Here is an 18680-nt window from a genome sequence, read left to right as displayed (position 1 = left end):
TTAATCAATACAAAGTAATCAAATCTTAAACAAAGAGAAATATATATATTATATTTTATTTATATATATATACATAATTTGGGTTGGGTTGGATTATTCCAAATTTTTTTTAGCCAACCCAACAAAAATAGAAAAAGTTTAATCCAATCTAACCCAACCCAGAAACAAAACTAATCCATCCCAACCCAACTCTTATATTTTGGGTTAGATAGTCTGAGTTATTTAGGTTGTCGGTTTATTTGAACACCTCTAAAAACGGGTAACATCGACTAAAATTTTAGAAGTCAAATTCAAAACTTAAGAACTAAAAAGTATATCTTACTTACAATCTATATACTAAATAAAAACTATACAAAAAATTTAAAGACCAATTCCAAGAAAGGAAAAAGGAACTTTCCCATCCCTTCTAAGATTGATTTTCATATATTATGAATTCGGTGATATGTACCTTATAAATAGTAATAACTGTTTTTGAATATCCACCATATCCACCATAGATAGGGAACGAAAGTTTGGTTAGCTTTCTTTCAACTTTTCTCTTCTCTTCCTTTTCTTTCTTCCATATCTTCTTTACAATTCTCTCTTCTTCCTTTCGCTTCGAAAGCATCGATCTAGTTAAGTTGAAGAAAGATCAAGAAAAGAAAGTGATGAAGGTAGCAGTGGTCGGAGGAGGAATCAACGGTCTGATTTCGGCTTATGTTTTGAGAAATGCTGGAGTAGAAGTAGTGTTGTTTGAGAAGGAAGAGTACTTAGGCAACCATTCTAAAATGATCAAATTTAATGACATTGATTTGGACCTTGGCTTCAATCTCTTCAATCCAGTAATCCATTTGTTTTTTCAATGAATACAATCTTGTTTAGTAACTATCTTGTTTTAGTTTTATAATTTGTTTCGTTTTAATACAATCTTGTTTTAGTTTGACAAATACTAATTATAGACAAATTTAAAAATTTGTCTATAATTAGTATTTGAATCAATCTTGTTTTCAAAATTGACATATAATTAAATAAATTTTTTTTTTTAATACAATCAATGAATACAATCTTGTTTAGTAACGATCTTGTTTTAGTTTTAAATCAATCTTGTTGTTTAGTAAGTGATTTGTTTTTTTAAAACTTTCAATGAATACAATCTTGTCTATAATTAGTTTTAATTATAGTTTTCAAAATTGACAAATTTGGTCGTCGTTTACATTAATTATGTTGTGGATAGTCATTAATTTTTGTCAAATTTGGGATGATAGTGGTATGAGTCGACAAAAATTATTAAAGATTGTATAAAAAAAGAATAGTAAAGATATAAGTGATTGTTTGAGTAGGTAACAAATTTTTTGAATTAGTAAAAAATTTATTAGATTGAAAGTTGAAAACATATTAGACATCGATGATAAACATTCATTGATTTTTAATTTGATTTATTTAAAATTATTTTTATACTTCACATTTTTGTTATTTTACTCCTTAAAATTATTGATATTATAAAATTTTCTTTTTTTTTCATATTTTTTAAAAGTATACTTAAAAACATTAAAAAAAAAATAATTATATACGCATACATATTTGAATTGGTACAATGACAAATCCATTGAGTTGAATCTGATGCAAACATGATTTAAATGGACCTAGTCATCTTCAAAATAGCAAATCATAGGCAATCCAATAAATAAATGGACTAAGTTAGATCGAGCGGATCAAATTTAGTAGAACTTCCTTATGCTGAATTTGGACCTAGAACTTCAGAACTATTGACGATGTTGAACTAATAAATAGAAAAGAAAAAAGAACAAAAATGGATTAAATTAAGAGTAATGCTATTACAACTTTATATCTTCGAGTTTTCAAACTCAACAACTTTACATCTGAAGTTTGCATTTGTTTCTATTTAGTCATGCTGATAATTTTTTAATTTTTTTATTTCAATTGAAAAATTACCTCTTCCTTATTTTTTTAGAAATATTTTTATTTTTTAAACTTGAAATAGATACTTATTTTCTCTCCTTTTACTCTCCCCTCTAATTTTTCCCTCTAATCATTCTTTCTTCCTTTGTTCCTATCTTTATGATTTGAAAAAAAGAAATGAAGAGAGAAATAAGTGTCTGTCATTGATTAATGATAATTTTTAAAAAAAATAAGTGCCACAACAACTTTTCGTTAATAATTAATGAAAAATTAATAATGGGATTAAGAATACTATCAAATGAAAATCTTAAACATAAAATTGTTATATCCAAAAATTTAAGGTCCATTTGAGAACATAAACATTTTTTGTTTTTGTGTTTTTTAAATTAGAAACGATAACATGTTTGATAGCTATTTTTGTTTTTTATTTCTTGAAGAAGAGAGATAGAAACATAAACTTATAGGATAGTTATTTCTTGTTTATTTGTTTCTAGTTTTTTTTAAAAAATAAACTTTTTCTCTTATTTTATAGTTTAAATATGATCCAATTGTGTAAAATAAAAAAATAACATTCATTAAAATATTATAAAAATAGTTATAAAATTGGAGGATTTTCAAAAATAGAAAAATAAGGAAAATTATTTACACAAAATAGCAAAATTTCAATCTTCTTCAGTGTCTATTATTGTTTTTTTACTATTTCTGTAAATAGTTTAACAATTTTTTTCTGAAAAAAATTACCTATAAAAATTTACATTATCAAATACATATAAGTCTCGATGCAAAATTAAGAACAAGAATGTTTACTATTGAAGTTCTTACATTGGATGAACTTCACTAATAAAGTTTTTACGTTTATCGATGAAGTTCATGTTCCATCTTTTTCTATCTTTCCCTCTAATATTTCTTAACTCTAAACTAAACAGCTTTCTACTTCAAACATAAACTTCATAACTCCAATAAACTAATTTCAAACTTCAAAACTCAACTTAATACTCTAAACAATGCTCAAGTTCGTATAGTTGACTTCCATCTTTATCCTTTACTATCCATGTTTTTTTTTTGGAAAATAATCCATGAATAAATTCTTTATATTTTAAAAACATTTAATATTAAATATCATAATTTTTTTTAGAAGATTACATGTATGATCTTATGAGCAAAATAGATTATATAATGATTTTGGTTAAACATCAAAATATGACCAGGTAACATCTCCAAATATGATGGAACTTTTTGAAAATTTGGGAGTCGAAATGGAAACATCAAATATGTCTTTCTCAGTGAGTTTAGACAAAGGACGAGGCTATGAATGGGGCACCCGAAATGATCTTTCAAGTCTATTTGCACAAATGAATAACATCTTCAATCCATATTTTTGGAAAATGATTCGAGAAGTTATCAAATTTAAGGACGATGTTATCAAGTAAGTATTGCCAATGACAACAAATTATTCAATTAGATCGCTACAATGTGATTGCCTCTTATTAACGGTTGGATGAGAGAAAAAAAAAAAACCTACATGATTCCCGATTCATAATCATTTTATAAGAATGTAGAATATTTTTGTAATTTATTTCTCTTAAATTTAATGGTGTAAAATTATCGACCATATTACTGTTCACAACCTCCTCAAATAATTTCTCTTTAGAAAATTAAATCTCACATTTCAAAGTAACTAATTAGATACTAATCTCGATTATTTTGTGTACAGTTATCTTGATGTTATGGACAATAAAAAGTCAGAAATTGATCCAAATGAAACATTGGGACAATTTCTCAAATCAAGGGGGTACTCCAAAACATTTGAGCAAGCTTATGTTGTGAGTTAAATTCTCATAATATTTTGGGAAAATAGATTCTATAGTCCTAAGTTTTGAGTCGAGTATCTATTTCGTTTATTGAAATTTTATAACGTTACAATTTCACTATTGAGTTTTGAGTTTAATTTTCATTTAGCCAAATATTACATTTTTATCCCTGAGTATTTAGGATCAAAAAATGCTTTTTTTTTTCCCTTGTAATTTTTTTTGTTATTTCTTATCAATTTCATATGACAATGTTTTTAAGTCTTTAGTAGGTTAGGATATTAATGTTTCTTATGTTTTTGTAGGCTCCAATTTTATGTTCAATTTGGTCATGTTCCTCAGCCAAAGTTCTCAACTTTTCAGCCTTCTTAGTTCTTTCATTTCTTCAAAATCATTACTTACTTCAGGTTAATTATTCTCTTTTTCATCACCTTTTGTACCTTTCTAGAATTTAGTTTATAAACATTGGCATTATTTTAATAAATTTTCAAATTTCTTGTTCTTTCTTAAAGCTATTTGGAGAACCACAATGGATTACTATCAAACAACATTCACAATCTTATGTAAAGAAGGTGATCCTTGAAACTATATATGGGGAAGAAATATTTCTTTTAATTTTATTTTCTATTATTATTATTGTTTTCGGATTAAGATGTTATTTTGGTCCCTACACTTTGAAACGTTTAATTTCATTTTAATCATTGTACTTTTAATGGTCTATATTTATTGCTTAATACTTCTAATAAATCTCAAATTCATCCCCTCTTCTTTTGTTTGTTGTTGATTCTTAAAATTAAAATATATATTATATAGATTCCTTGATGTTTTTAACGTTCTCAACATGCTCCTTCATATTGGTACCTCTCCGTGGGTTCACCATTATGATAGAATCCGAATATAAAAGATAACGGAAATATAAGATAAACCAAGTGCTCGAGGTATTTGGACCCTCCCAATCTTGAGATAACTCTCAAACTCTAATTCATATGCCAAATATTGCTTATCCTCTTCTCTACCACTCTATTTATAACCAACTTCCGAGCTAATTACTAATATACTCTTAATATTCTTCTAATACTAATCCTATCACATTCTTAGGTCGAATCCTTTTTTTTTTTTTTTTTTGGATCGTATTGCCCATAATTTGGATTTCATGACCTCTGATACCATATTATATATAATATAAGGTTCCATCTTAAAACTAAAGCGATAGGAGAAATAGCTTAGGTATCTTATTAATATTGTGAGATCTCTTTGAAGATCCTCAACAGTATCAATGTTCTCTTTATAAATTTTGAAAATATGAATACATGGTATTCTCTTAGTGCATGATAATTATTATTATTGTTCAACCAGTTTCGATAAAAATTAACTTCGAAAAACTACAAATACACGATTTCTTGAAAGTACAAACACTAAATTAAAATTTATTTGAAGTAAGAGAGGCTAATTTAGACAACTAAAAGTAAGCAGACTAAAATGAAATATAATTTAGAATATAAAGATCAAAATGATATTTTAATAAAAATTTTATTTTGATACATAAAACTAATGCAACAATCCGTGAATATTAATCCAATGCTATTTCTATGAAGAAAATTCATGTGAATCCCGAAGTTATACCATTTGTGCAGCTCATTGAAGTGTCCCATCGCAAGTTACCACGTAGAAAACTTTTCTTATTTAAAAAAATATATTTTTTTCAATTTTTTCTTTGTTAATGTAATGGATGCATGAACATGGGTGCAACTTGGACTACACTTAAAGTATTATTCATTTTTCTATTAATATCTTTATTTTCTTTTTTTTTATTATTATTTTATTATTAAAAAAAAATCAGATCCAAGAAGTCCTTAAGAGTAGAGGTTGTGAAATAAGAATTGGTTCTAAAGTTGATTCCATCTCAACAAGCAATGAAGGTGAGTGATTTATTATATAAAAGATGTTGATTCATATATATTATATTTTTTTTGTTTATTATTTGTAATTAATTGAATCCTATATAATATATAGTATTGATTTTTAATATTTTACAAAATGTTTAATAGGGTGCATTGTAAGTTATGGCCATGGTTATTCTCAAGAAATATATGATGCATGTATAATAGCAACTCATGCTCCTGAGACTTTAAGAATATTGGGGAAACAAGCAACACCAGATGAATTGAAAGTTCTTGCTGCCTTTCAATATGTTTATAGGTACAGTTATTATTTCTTTTTGAGTTAGGTGATAAAGAGATTTTCGGTGGTCAAAATATAATAAAATTCAAAGTTTAAGGACCAAAACAGGTGGTTGAAAATCTAGAGTTTCAATTTTGAATTGGATGGTGAAGCGATTTTCTATAGGAGATCAAAAGTCATTTTTAGCTCAAGATTTTGGTCGTCACTATTTTAGCGCATTGGTTGTTGATATTTTACTTCACCTTCATTTTATTCAATTCATGCTATATGCAATTTCATCCTTAAAAAATAATAGAATATTAATAACTGGGATCGAACTTTTTAAAAGTTCAGGGATTAAAATCAACATTTTTAAAAATTTAGGGACTAAAATAGAACAATATTAAAGTTTAAGGACCAAAATAGGATTTAAACTTTTTTTTTTTTACTTTTATATAATGTAATGTCTCTTTGCTTTTATAACATTAAAGGATATCCAATCATGATTAAACTATTAACAAACTATAGGGAGTTAATTGATCAAATTGGATATAATTGTAACAAATTACAAAATTTAGAAGGTGATTAATCAAATTAAAAGTATTTAACAAACTCTAGAATTAACTAATGGTTTCACAATTTTTCCTTTTTAAATCGATAATCTAGTAATTTCGTGAGTGTTTTATTTGGATTGACTTAAAAAGAAATTTTTTTTTAAAAAAAATTCATTTTTATTTAAACACGTCTAGAGAGGTCCTGAGGAGAGAATGTTAGATTATATATAATTAAATTTACCTTTATCCATTAACTTAAGTATTTAGGTCCATTTGTGATTTAAGATATATATATATATATTTCATAATGTTGAATGCAGTGACATTTATCTTCATGGCGACAAAGATTTCATGCCTCAAAATCCAAAAATATGGAGTGCATGGAACTTCCTTGGAAATACAAACAATAAAGTTTATTTAACTTATTGGCTCAATGTACTTCTGGTTAGTAATTACACAATTTGTTCTACAATTTAAAATATTTAGAAAATTTATTTATTTATTTTTATGTCTAGATTTTGGATTTAATTTTTATTTGGTCCTTACTTTGGTTACAAAATGTTATACGTTTAGTTAAGTTTCGAGTTTGGTTTCAGTTTATTCAGAAGGTTTCAAAATATTCTAATCTCATCTTTAAGAATTGAGTTTTGTTTTAATTTGATCACTAGGTTTCCATATTTACATTTTTAACATCAATTTTTTTTTACTAAATACTCAGTTTTCATTTTTAGAATAAATATTTAGTATTTGATTTAAAAGATTAAAAAGAATTATAATTAATTAAGTTTCACTAATTTTCATCTCTATGAAAATTAAATTTAAATTTTCATTTTATAATTAATTTAAGTCAAGTAATAGACATTAACATGCAATGAGGGAAAGTGAGTATATTTAATGAAAAATCAAAGTAAAAAACGTAAAACTTGAACCATGTGACCAAATTGAAACATAACTCAAATTTCAAATGTAAAATTGTAACATTTTAAAACTTAGTGACTAAATAAAAATAAATTTCAAATTTTAAAAATTAAATGTGTAGCGTTTTGAAATTTAGTGATCAAATAGAAATTTAGGGACTGAAATGATATTTTTCCCTAAAATATTTTATGATGAGTAAAAACTACTATTTTTTACTTTGATTTTTATTTGGACAAAAAGCAGAATCTTGGGGAGACAAGTCTTCCATTTCTTGCAACTCTTAATCCAGAAGAACAGCCAAAAGATATATTGTTTAAATGGTCAACTGGCCATTCAATTCCAACAGTTGATGCTTTCAAAGCTTTAAATGAGCTTCATACCATCCAAGGGAAGAGAAAACTTTGGTTTTGTGGAGCATATCAAGGTATGTAATTCAAGAATTCGAACCACAAACCTTTTAGTCATTAACATATTTGGATGCCGATTGAATTATACTCACTTTGGTAGCCTTCTTGCTTTAACTTTAAAAAAAAAAAGTTACTTTGTTTTTGTCTTCAATTTTTCATTTGGAGAAAAACATATATATTTGGTGTTGTTTGATAACGTTTCTATTTCTAGTTTCTAATTTTTAATATTTATTGTACATTTTAAAAAGTAAAAATGGATCAAATAATACTTTTTTTTTAATTTGGACAAATGGTAAAAGAAAATAAGAAACGAGAATGTTAAAAGTGTATAATCCGTCAGCTTAAGTTTTTTAGTCAATCGATGATTCGATAGAGAAGAATTCAAAACTAAAAACAAGAAAATAGAAACAACATTGCCCAACTCAACATCTAAATTTCCATTAAACTTCAATTTCTTTGAAGCTTTGTTCTAGCATGGCATGTGTTGATTATGTGCTGCCTTTTCTTTAGGTTATGGCTCCCTTGAGGATGGGGTTAAGGTAAATGATATGAATTTTTCTTCCCAAGGTTTCCAATTAATTCTTTAAATTTCCATTTTAATTTAATTAAAAAATATATACCTGTTTAATAACCATTTGATTTTTGAAAACTAAGTTTATTTTCCATCAATTTCTTCTTACGATATTCTTCATCTTTTTTTAGTAAAAGAATTGAATTATTAACCAAATTTCAACCATAAAAACAAGTTCTTAAATGGGCTGTTTTTAAAATATATAAAAATGAACCAAAATATAGCAGAATTTTATAACTATCAATAATAGATGTTGGTAGACACCGATAGACTTCTATAGATAGTTATAAAATTTTGTTACATCTTGTAAATATTTTCAATAATTTTACCAATTTGAAATAATTTTCCCTTCATAAAAACTACTTTTTCTAGTTTTCAAATTTTGGTTTGGTTATTAAAAAAAACATTAATAGAAAGTAGATATAAAACAAGAAATTTAAACGTACGATGAAAATGGAAAGTTCGTAGAATTAATTAAACAAAAAAAAAAAGTAGATAATTACCAGACAGGGCTTTAGTAACACGTAAATGTTGCAGGCATGTATCAATGCAACCCACAATGTTTTGGGAAAAAGTTTCAGTGTTTTGAACAATCCAAAATGTATGGTACCTTCTCTAACAGAAAGAGGAGCACGACTTTTCGTCACAAAATTTCTTTGCCGATACATATCTATTGGATCATTAACGTGAGTCCCCCATGATACTACATTCATGCCTTTTTTTTTTTTTTAATTACTTTATTTTGTTAAGTTAAATTCTCGTTTACCTAATTTAAATCAATGAGAATGTTATTCCTAGTTGTTGTTTACTATAGTTCTCTCTCTTTATAGTGCATCATGAGAACTCATACTAGCTTATAATTTAATGGTTTAAATGGTATTTTGGTCTCTGTATTTTTTATTATTGATTCATTTTAGTCACTGTATTTTCAAAGTGTTCATTTTAATCCCTATGTTTTCAACTTTTCTTGTCCATTTTCGTCTCTATACTTTTATTATGTTCATTTTGATCCTTGTATACTTTCAATTTTAATTCATCTTGATCCTTGAACATTAAAAAAATGATCATTTTGATCCTTTAAAAATGAAATGAAAATGAAAGGACCAAAATTATCACTTTTTAAAAGTGTAAGGATAAAAATGAACCAAAATTAAAAGTATAAGGACCAAAATGAACATTTTGAAAGTATATGAACCGTAATGAACAAAAGTTAAAAGTATAGCAACCAAAATGAACATTTTGAAAATACCATAACCAAAATTAACCGAAACCAAAAGTACAGAATAAAAGTAGTATTTAAACCTAATTTAATTGTTGGTATATCAAGAAAAATCCTAATTATTCAAAAAGTTTTTAGAAGACAATTTTGGGCCATTGGATCTTACACTTTCTCCAAGACCGATTTGTGACCCTTAGATCTTTCACATCTCTCTAAAACAATTTGAGTCATTGGATCCTTCACATCTATAAGGACAAATTGGAACCATTGGATTTGCTTGATGATGAACTATCTTTAGGCTTTAAATAGGAGGGGACCCATGGTTACCAATCCATTCAAAAAAATTTCAACAAGTAAGTGAGATAAAAATAAAGAGAATTTCTTCTTGTAAGAGAGTTTGGTGTTCTTAAGAGAGAAAGTTTATAACTACTGTTTTTATAGTGGCTAATTATTCTATCCTTTCCCGTGGTTTTTAAGTTGATTTATTTAGGAGTTTTCCACGTAAAGTCATTGTGTGCTATTCTCTCATTTCTTCTTCTTCGTTATTATTATTTTCAATTTACTTTAGTTACGATCCTACTACTCTATTCGATCACAATCCTTTTCTTAGCATTAATTTTATGACACAGTATAATGGAAGAAGGGGGAAAAATATTTACCTTCAAGGGAATAATAAGTGACAACTTGCCCCAAAAGGTTGTCTTAAGAGTTCACACCCCTCAATTTTATTGGAAGGTATTTAACTTAAACTATTTTATTATTAATTATAGTTGTTTGATGTATATATTTAAAAAAAAAAATGTGTAGATACAAAATAGGATAAAAATTTATTATCTCTCAAATTCTACTCAATATCAATGATATATACCATTTTTTTTTTTTCAGATAATGACACAAGCTGACTTAGGTCTTGCAGATGCATATATTAATGGAGACTTTTCATTTATGGATAAAAATGAAGGTCTTCTTAATCTTATTTTGGTGAGCTTAATTTAGTTTAATTATTTTCAGCCATTTAAACATTATTTCTTCTCAATGATGTTAAGTGATCTAAATAGACTCTTTCATATATACTTAATTAACTTCTCTTTTGCATGCAGGTTCTCATAGCTAATAAAGATACAAATGCTTCTATTGCAAAACTTAAAAAAAGAAGGTAAATGTTTTAGAGACAAATATTAATTATGATATACTTTGGTTAATATTCTCAACTTAACTTTTAGGTTTGGGTCAATAACTTCTTAAACATTCAATTTCGAGTCGAATGAGTTTATAAGTTGAATAAGTACGCATGTCCATGAACTTTCAATTTTAAAAATTTAATAATTTATTGTATATAAAATTGAATGTTAAGATCTTGTTTGCTAAATATTTGGTTTCTTATTTTTTTGTTTTTGAAAATTAAGCCCATGAGTGTCCCTTATCCCTATCTAAATCTCTTGAATTTGTTATCTACTTTGTATCAATATTTTCAAAAATTAAGTCAAATTCAAAAAACTAAAAAAAAGTAGTTTTTAAAAATGGTAGTTTTTAAATATAGAAAAATGAATCAAAATATTTACAAAACATAACAAAATTTTAGAACTATCAATGATAGACGATGATAGTATCAGTGTCTATCAGTGACATTGTTAGACACTGATAGAAGTCTATCAGTATCTATCAACGTCTATCATTGATAGTTTCGAAATTTTACTATATTTCGTAAATATTTTCAACGGTTTAACCATTTGAAATAATTTTCCTTTTAAAAATTTATTTTTCTTTTTGAAATTTGGTTAGAATTCAACTTTTATACTTACGAAAAATGTAATCTTTGCTTAATTTTAAAAAACCAAAAAAAAAATTATCAAAAGTGATCTTAATGATCTTAAAACAAAAAAAAATCAATTATATGTTTAGTAAATTGGTTTGTTTTGGAAACATGTCAAATACATCAAGAATTAATTAAATACAAAATTGAAAATTGGGAGACGTCATAGTTGATACACCAATTAATAAAAATATAAAAAGATATAGGGACGAAATTTGTAATTTGAGAACTATTTATCATGTATGATATATTGTTAAGGGTTCTTTTCAAATATAGAAAAACGAATCAAAATATTTACAAAATATATTTTAAAATTCAGCAATAGACGTTGATAGATACTGATAGACTTGTATTAGCGTCTATTAGTGGCATTGATAGACACTTATAGAAGTGTATCGGTGTCTATGAGCGTCTATCATTGATAATTCTAAAATTTTATTATATCTTGTAAATATTTTCAACAGTTTTATTATTTGAAAAAATCTTCGTATCGTTAATGATTATTATTAATATTATTTTGTTTTTGCAGGGGATGGTGGTCTCCTCCACTATTTACAGCTAGTATTGCATCAGCAAAGTATTTTTATCAACATGCTTCAAGGAAAAACAGCATTGCACAAGCTCGCACAAATATTTCTCGTCATTATGATCTGGTATTATATATTATGGATGACTACCTTTTTTTGTTTTTTTCCTTTCTTTTGTCTTTAGAAAATCTCTTTCTTATAAGAACGTAAAATGCACCTTTCATGACACAAGAAGAAAGACAAATCCTACAAAATCTAGAGACGAGAGAGAAAAACCGTCATAAAAATCAAATCTACACCTTTTTTATTGTTTTAAAATATAAAAAAATGAATCAAAATATTTACAAATATCGTAAAATTTTACTATCTATCACAGTCTATTGACCTTTTAAATAGTTGTAAAGGCCAAATTCATAATTTTTTTTTGGGAGAAACAATGTTTTTTGAATTTTTTTGAAATTTATGATAGGTATTACAAATTTGTGGTTATAAATAATAGTCATTATATATACAAAAATGAAAAATCCGTGATTTTGGTGAGATAAAAAGGGAAAAATCCAGATTTTTCGACTATTATGATAGTTTTGAATAGAATTCGCAATCATTAAAGAAAGATAGTTCTTTAGAGTTATTAAATTTGAAAAAAAAAAAAAACACTTTTAACAGGAAAAATGTGAATTTTGAATTTTCAACTTCTATGGCTAATTTTTAGTGTCATCAATTTATACTTGTATTTATTATCATCTAAGAAATACTAGTTATGGAGTTAGGTAACTATTTTTAAATTATAAGAATATTAATAGCGGATGGTAAATTTTAATTTTAAAACAGAAAAGTTTAGTTACAATGATTAGTAAATTAATATTAAATTTATGTAATTAAATTATATGAATCAAAGTTAATTTTGCTTAATTTGAGATTATTATAGGTTTAAAATAATTACTGGTAGCTGTGCTTTTAGAAAAATTAGATGTGTAATAAAATAAAATAGTGTTTGATAAATTTTAATTTTAAATATTGCATAACTATTATAATTATAACATTTATGTGATATTTATAGAAAATAAAAACAAAACTAAAATGACTCAAATATAACACGTGAAAAAAATATAAAAATAAGTAATTCAAGATACTTAGATCCTCTTGCTCTCAGTCAATATTTTTATAACAAATCAATAAATCATCACACTACTATAAAAATTGTGTTATTTGATGTTTTTGTTATGTCAAATAGCAATAACTTTTGATGCTTTTAAAAACGTCAAGTGATTCATTATCAAGAATAAAAAGACGATTTGATCAAATAAAAGTATATCATACATGTTCTGTATTTCTGGATATATGTTCCGTGTCAATCATATTAACAATATTTCATATCAATTTTCTTAATTAATTACTAAAATATTCTTAATATCCTAACAATATATTTCTAAGTTCTCCTTATTTTGGTTACAAATTTTTAAATTCTTATTTCTTAATCTGGTTTTATATAGAGCAATGAACTTTTCTCTCTCTTCTTGGATGATACAATGACCTACTCATGTGCCATCTTTAAGGTTTGTAAATGCAAACTTTTATTTGATAATTAAATTCTAATGGAAAGTGCTTTATTTATTTATTCCTTTTCCATTTTTTAAAATATAGAGGGAAGATGAAGATTTGAGGATTGCTCAATTGAGGAAAATCTCCATTCTTATTAAAAAGGTGATATTATTAAATCATTATTCTACTGCAATTTAGTATATATCTCACTACCTTATTAAAATTCTTTCCTTATGGGAAATAATTTTAAATGTCGAATTGCTAAAAATATTTTTAAATATAGTGAAATTTCACAGTCTATCAGTAATAGATGATAGTAGTTTATCAATGTCTAACACTGATAAACAAAAAAAATTTACTATATTTATAAATATTTTAGTTTTTTTCTATATTTGAAAACAAACCCCTTTCTTTATTCTAATATTTCCAGGCAAGAATCAATAAAAACCACAAAGTTTTGGATATTGGGTGTGGTTGGGGAACTCTAGCTATTGAAATAGTGAAGCAAACTGGATGTCATTGTACTGGCATTACTTTGTCCAAAGAACAATTCAAATATGCCCAAAATAGGGTTAAAGATCTTGGCCTTCAGGTACAAACTCATTCTCTCTTTAAAATACGACTTTATTTTAAGCCTTATCAATTTGTGAGTCAGTGATAGACCTATTACAATTTTAAATCTTATTAGTCAACGAGATACACATGTATATTGTTAGACATCAGTGATACACATGAAAATGTTTTATTGGTAATAAACATAAAAATAATATATCACAAATAAAGAAATGATTACTAATAGACATAAAATTGATCTATCACAATAGTAAAAAGTTATCACTTATGGACACGTTAATGGTCTATCCAAAAATGGACACAAAAATTGTATACAATTCATATAGAATAAAATGGTTGACTAGTAATAGACATCTATCAGTAATAGAAGTGGAAAATGGTCTATTAACGATAGTTATAAACAGTATATCCATGATAGAAGTCTATCACTCACCAGTAATAAATTTGAAAGTTAAAAATTTGTCACATTTATAAATTATTTATTTGTTTAACATATTGTAAATATGAAAACTACTTTTCACTCGTTACAATTAATCAAACTAAAAACTAAAAAAATCATATATTTTTCTAAGGCTTTTATAGATGAGGACCCACTTGTGTATAATACAAATCTACAAACTTTGATAGACTCGAAAGTTTTCAAACTTGCCATATCTATAAATTAGTTATTTGTCCGTGTGACATATTTGTAAATATAAAACTACATTGTCACTCATTACAATTATCTAAACTAAAAACTAAAGAAACTATATGTTTATGTAAGGGAGTCTTATAGGCGAGGACCCACGTGGGTATCACTGATATACTATTGACTATCAGTGAGACTCGAAAGTTTCAAAAATTGACATATTTATAAATTATTTTTTTGTATAACATATTTGTAAATGTAAAAGAAAAAATTTTATAGATAGAAAAAATATCAAACTATTTATAGAAATAGCAAAAGAAGACACTGATAGACATTGATAGAATTCTTTCAGCCTCTATGAAATAATATTAAAATTTTATTAGTTCATGTAAATAGTTTCACCATTTTTTTTAAAAAAAAATCTCCTGATATAAAAACTATCCTTTCACTTATTACAATTATCCACATTAAAAACTTAAAAAAGCATGTGTTTTTCTAGGAGTCTTATAAATGAGGACCCATTTGTGTATAATACAAATTTAAAAAATTTGAAATATTAACAAATCATTTTGGTCCAATTTTTTCTTGCAGGATCACATCGAGGTTCTTCTTTGTGACTATCGACAATTGTCGAATACCAATAAATATGATAGAATTATATCATGGTAAAGTTGACGAATGATATAAGATTATAATTAATTAATCATAATATGCATAAATATGATAGGAATATTATGACAATTATTTGGTTGAATTATATATTTAGATTCTTTAGGGTAATCATTTCATTTTTTATTTTTTATTTTTAAAAATTAAATCTATAAATAAACACGACTTAAATCTACTAGTTTAGTAGTATTCTCAAATAGAAGCCAAATTTTAAAAATTAAAAATATATATATAATTTTCAAGATTTTTTTTTATTATTATTATTTTTTTTTTGGGAAACACCACTTCAGTCATGGGTGTAAGAATCTAAATGCTAACGTAAGAAATATAAAATCATAAGTAAAAATGGTGAGATAACAATAATAATTTTCAAAACTAAAATCCAAAAACTGAATGATTATCAAACAATACAATAATTTTCTGAATTTTTGTATATGCTTTTAAAGATCTTTCGGTTTTTGAACATTTAATTTGTGTATTAATAGATCTTAAAGAATTAAAAATGTCAAATAAGTCTTTAAACTTTCAATTTTTGTATCCAATAAATCTCTAGCATATTTAACGTTTTCTTAAAATTAACAAATCTATTAAATGTGAATTTAAACTTTGCATCTAATAAGACATTAAATATTAATTTTGTGTGTCCAATAGATTCATGAATTTTAAAAAATGTCCAACCTGTTAGACATAAAATCTAAAATTCAAGGATTTATTAGATACAAAATTAAAAGTCAGCGACTTATTAGATACTTTAATTTTTAATGTTTGGAGACCTACTAAACACAAACTTAAAAGTTGATACCCCGTTTTGTAACTATTTGATTTTTGGATTTTAGTTTTTAAAAATTAGGCCTATAAACACACATTCTACCTATAAATTCTCTTGCTTTTATTATTTACTTTCTACCAAAAGGTTTCAAAAAATCAAGCCAAATTTTGAAAATTAGAAAAAAGTAGTTTTTCTTTTTAGATTTGATTGGGAATTATTCAACTCTTTTACTTTAGAAAGATGAAAACTAGGAGTGTAAATCAGTCGGTCGTTGTCAGTTTTGGGAAAAAACTGGCACCATCGGTCGTTTTTTTTTTTTTTTTTTTTTTTAAGAAGAGCCAAGGTGAATGAAAAGGAAATATGGATTGATAATATGTTATTGTTAGGTTAATAAAATTAGCAACTTTTTTAACTTTAAATCAATCATTTTTAATGAAAAAATTTAAATAAATCATGTAATGAGTTTGAAAATTAGGCCACATAAAAAATAATATTAAATCAATATTAAAACTAGTAGGCTTGGACTTAGGTTGGTGGTAATGAGCTTGCTTTTATACTTTGTTTTTTTATTAAAAAAATTAAAAAAAAAAAACAAATATATATACATCGGTCGGTCGGTATTTCAAATTTTTTTCAGGAAAACTAAAAACCAACCGACCCCTAGCCCCCACCAACCTACCTTAATTCGGTCGGTTTTGGTTGGTTTGATGTACACTCCTAATGAAAACTAATGTAAGAAATTGAGAGGGAACAAGCTTAATTTTTTGTTACCAAATAGGGCTTAAGGGATTTATTAAAATTTTCTTTTAAATTCTAGAGACTTATTTAACACAAACTTAAAAATTTGAAAATTTGAACTTATAATTTAACCTAATTATTTTCAAATGTATCAGTGGGATGATAGAAGCTGTTGGCCATGAATTCATGGAAGACTTTTTTAGTTCATGTGAATCAGTGTTAGCAGAAAATGGTCTTCTTGTTCTACAGGTTTAAAATCTTTTATTGCTATGGCCATAAATATATTTTTCTTTCTTTCTTTTAAAATTTAATTAATTAATTAATTTTTATATTTTTATTTTTATTTTTCATTATTAGTTCATATCAACGCCAGATGAATCTTATGAAGAGTATAGGCTAAAAGCTGGTTTCATCAAAGAATATATATTTCAAGGAGGATGTCTACCCTCATTAAGTAGAATAACAACAGCCATGGCTAATGCATCTAGACTTAGGTATATAATTTATTAAGCTATGATTATTATTATTATTATTATTATTATTATTAATATTTGAACAATAATTAATGTATGAGTATTAGATATAAGTTTCATGCTTAATTTCCATCCATTTTACAGTGTGGAGCACTTGGAAAATATTGGAATTCATTACTATCAAACATTGAGATTTTGGAGAAAGAATTTCTTGAATAATAAAAGGTAAGAAAGCTTTGCTTGATCACTATTAATGAAGAATGTGTTTCAAATTGAAATATAATTTATATTTATTTTCAGCAAGATACTTGAACTTGGTTTTGATGAACGTTTTCTACGAACATGGGAATACTATTTTGATTATTGTGCCGCTGGTTTTAAATCACGTACTCTCGGAGATTATCAGGTGCATATTTACGTTTACGTTAGTGACTTCAAGGAAATTATACTAATACGTCTTTACTAAAATCTATAAAAATAGGGAAATCCTAAGACTATTAATCATAAATTCTAATTTTTATTGTTATTATTTTTTTTAAAAGAAAAATGTAACTGTTGCAGATTGTGTTTTCAAGGCCTGGTAATGTTGCAACTTTCGAGGATCCATATGAGGAAATACCTTCAGCATTCAACCATTCATTTGAAGGAACATCTTCACTATATTGAATTTCGTTTACCCTGACCTCGAGATCAAAGTGTTTCACATCTCTTCTATATTGCTATTGGAAATATTTTGGTTGCATAGTAATATCGACCCGATTCCCTAGGACTCAAGCTAGGTCAATACTATAAGCATGTATGCATGAAACTCAAAACTATACCTTTTCATAGTTTAATAAAAATCTAATAAATGATGTAAATTAAATAATTTCATTAAAACTAAATAATTAAAATCCAAGTCACTGGGTATCGACATACTACAAGAAATCGTACTTCTCCCACACCTAAAATCGTCAGGAAATGGTAGAAAACATTTTGGGAGATCCTCTCCCGACGACGTACTGATCGTCGGGAGTTGGGTCGGGAGAAATCCGTCGGGAGTGAAGCTCCCGACACCAGAAAGGGACCGTTGGGAGTTGTTCACAAACTCCCAACGTAGAATGTAAGTCGTCAGGAGTTACAGAAACTTCGGACGGTTAGTATACGTCGTCGGGAGTTCTTGGAACTCCCGACAAGCTCTTCTATGCGTCAGGAGTTCAGGAACTCCCGATGGTCCACTAGTGTGTCGAGAGTTCAGAACTCCCGACGGGCTGTACCATTCGTTAGGAGTTAGTGGAACTCCCGACGACCCAATTATGCGTGGGGAGTTTTTTCATTGGTTGAATATTGACTTTTAAATTTGTTTAATTTGTAATTTGTAATTTTTTTTTTAATTTGATATGAATAACCTGTAAAGCATCATTAATAACTCA

At 26.1% G+C, this 18680-nt stretch overlaps 1 protein-coding gene across 2 annotated transcripts; it reads left to right on the top strand.

The window, feature by feature from the left end:
• The first annotated feature begins 502 nt into the window (after nucleotides 1-502).
• On the top strand, nucleotides 503-18111 carry LOC120078371 (uncharacterized). 2 transcript variants are annotated; one of them, XM_090314024.1, is made up of 24 exons: nucleotides 503-821; nucleotides 3108-3325; nucleotides 3614-3722; nucleotides 4013-4114; nucleotides 4220-4279; nucleotides 5548-5626; nucleotides 5756-5906; nucleotides 6742-6865; nucleotides 7583-7763; nucleotides 8257-8285; nucleotides 8855-9003; nucleotides 10166-10271; nucleotides 10422-10517; nucleotides 10637-10692; nucleotides 11879-12002; nucleotides 13370-13432; nucleotides 13521-13580; nucleotides 13849-14010; nucleotides 15211-15284; nucleotides 16951-17044; nucleotides 17153-17289; nucleotides 17413-17493; nucleotides 17569-17674; nucleotides 17830-18111. In XM_090314024.1, exons 1-24 carry the CDS (start codon nucleotides 648-650, stop codon nucleotides 17932-17934), a joined length of 2640 nt encoding a protein of 879 aa, XP_090170150.1. In that variant the 5' UTR covers nucleotides 503-647; the 3' UTR covers nucleotides 17935-18111. The 2 variants fall into 2 exon arrangements, with proteins under 2 accessions (XP_090170150.1, XP_090170151.1); XM_090314025.1 differs by lacking the exon at nucleotides 17569-17674.
• Nucleotides 18112-18680: the final 569 nt, after the last annotated feature.

This window comes from Benincasa hispida, chromosome 5 (assembly GCF_027475165.1).
Source record: "Benincasa hispida cultivar pf3 chromosome 5, pf3_genome.v1.1, whole genome shotgun sequence".
NCBI lineage: Eukaryota > Viridiplantae > Streptophyta > Magnoliopsida > Cucurbitales > Cucurbitaceae > Benincasa > Benincasa hispida.
The sequence above is the reverse complement of the archived record's forward strand: the minus strand, read 5'-3'. Positions and strand labels throughout refer to the sequence as shown.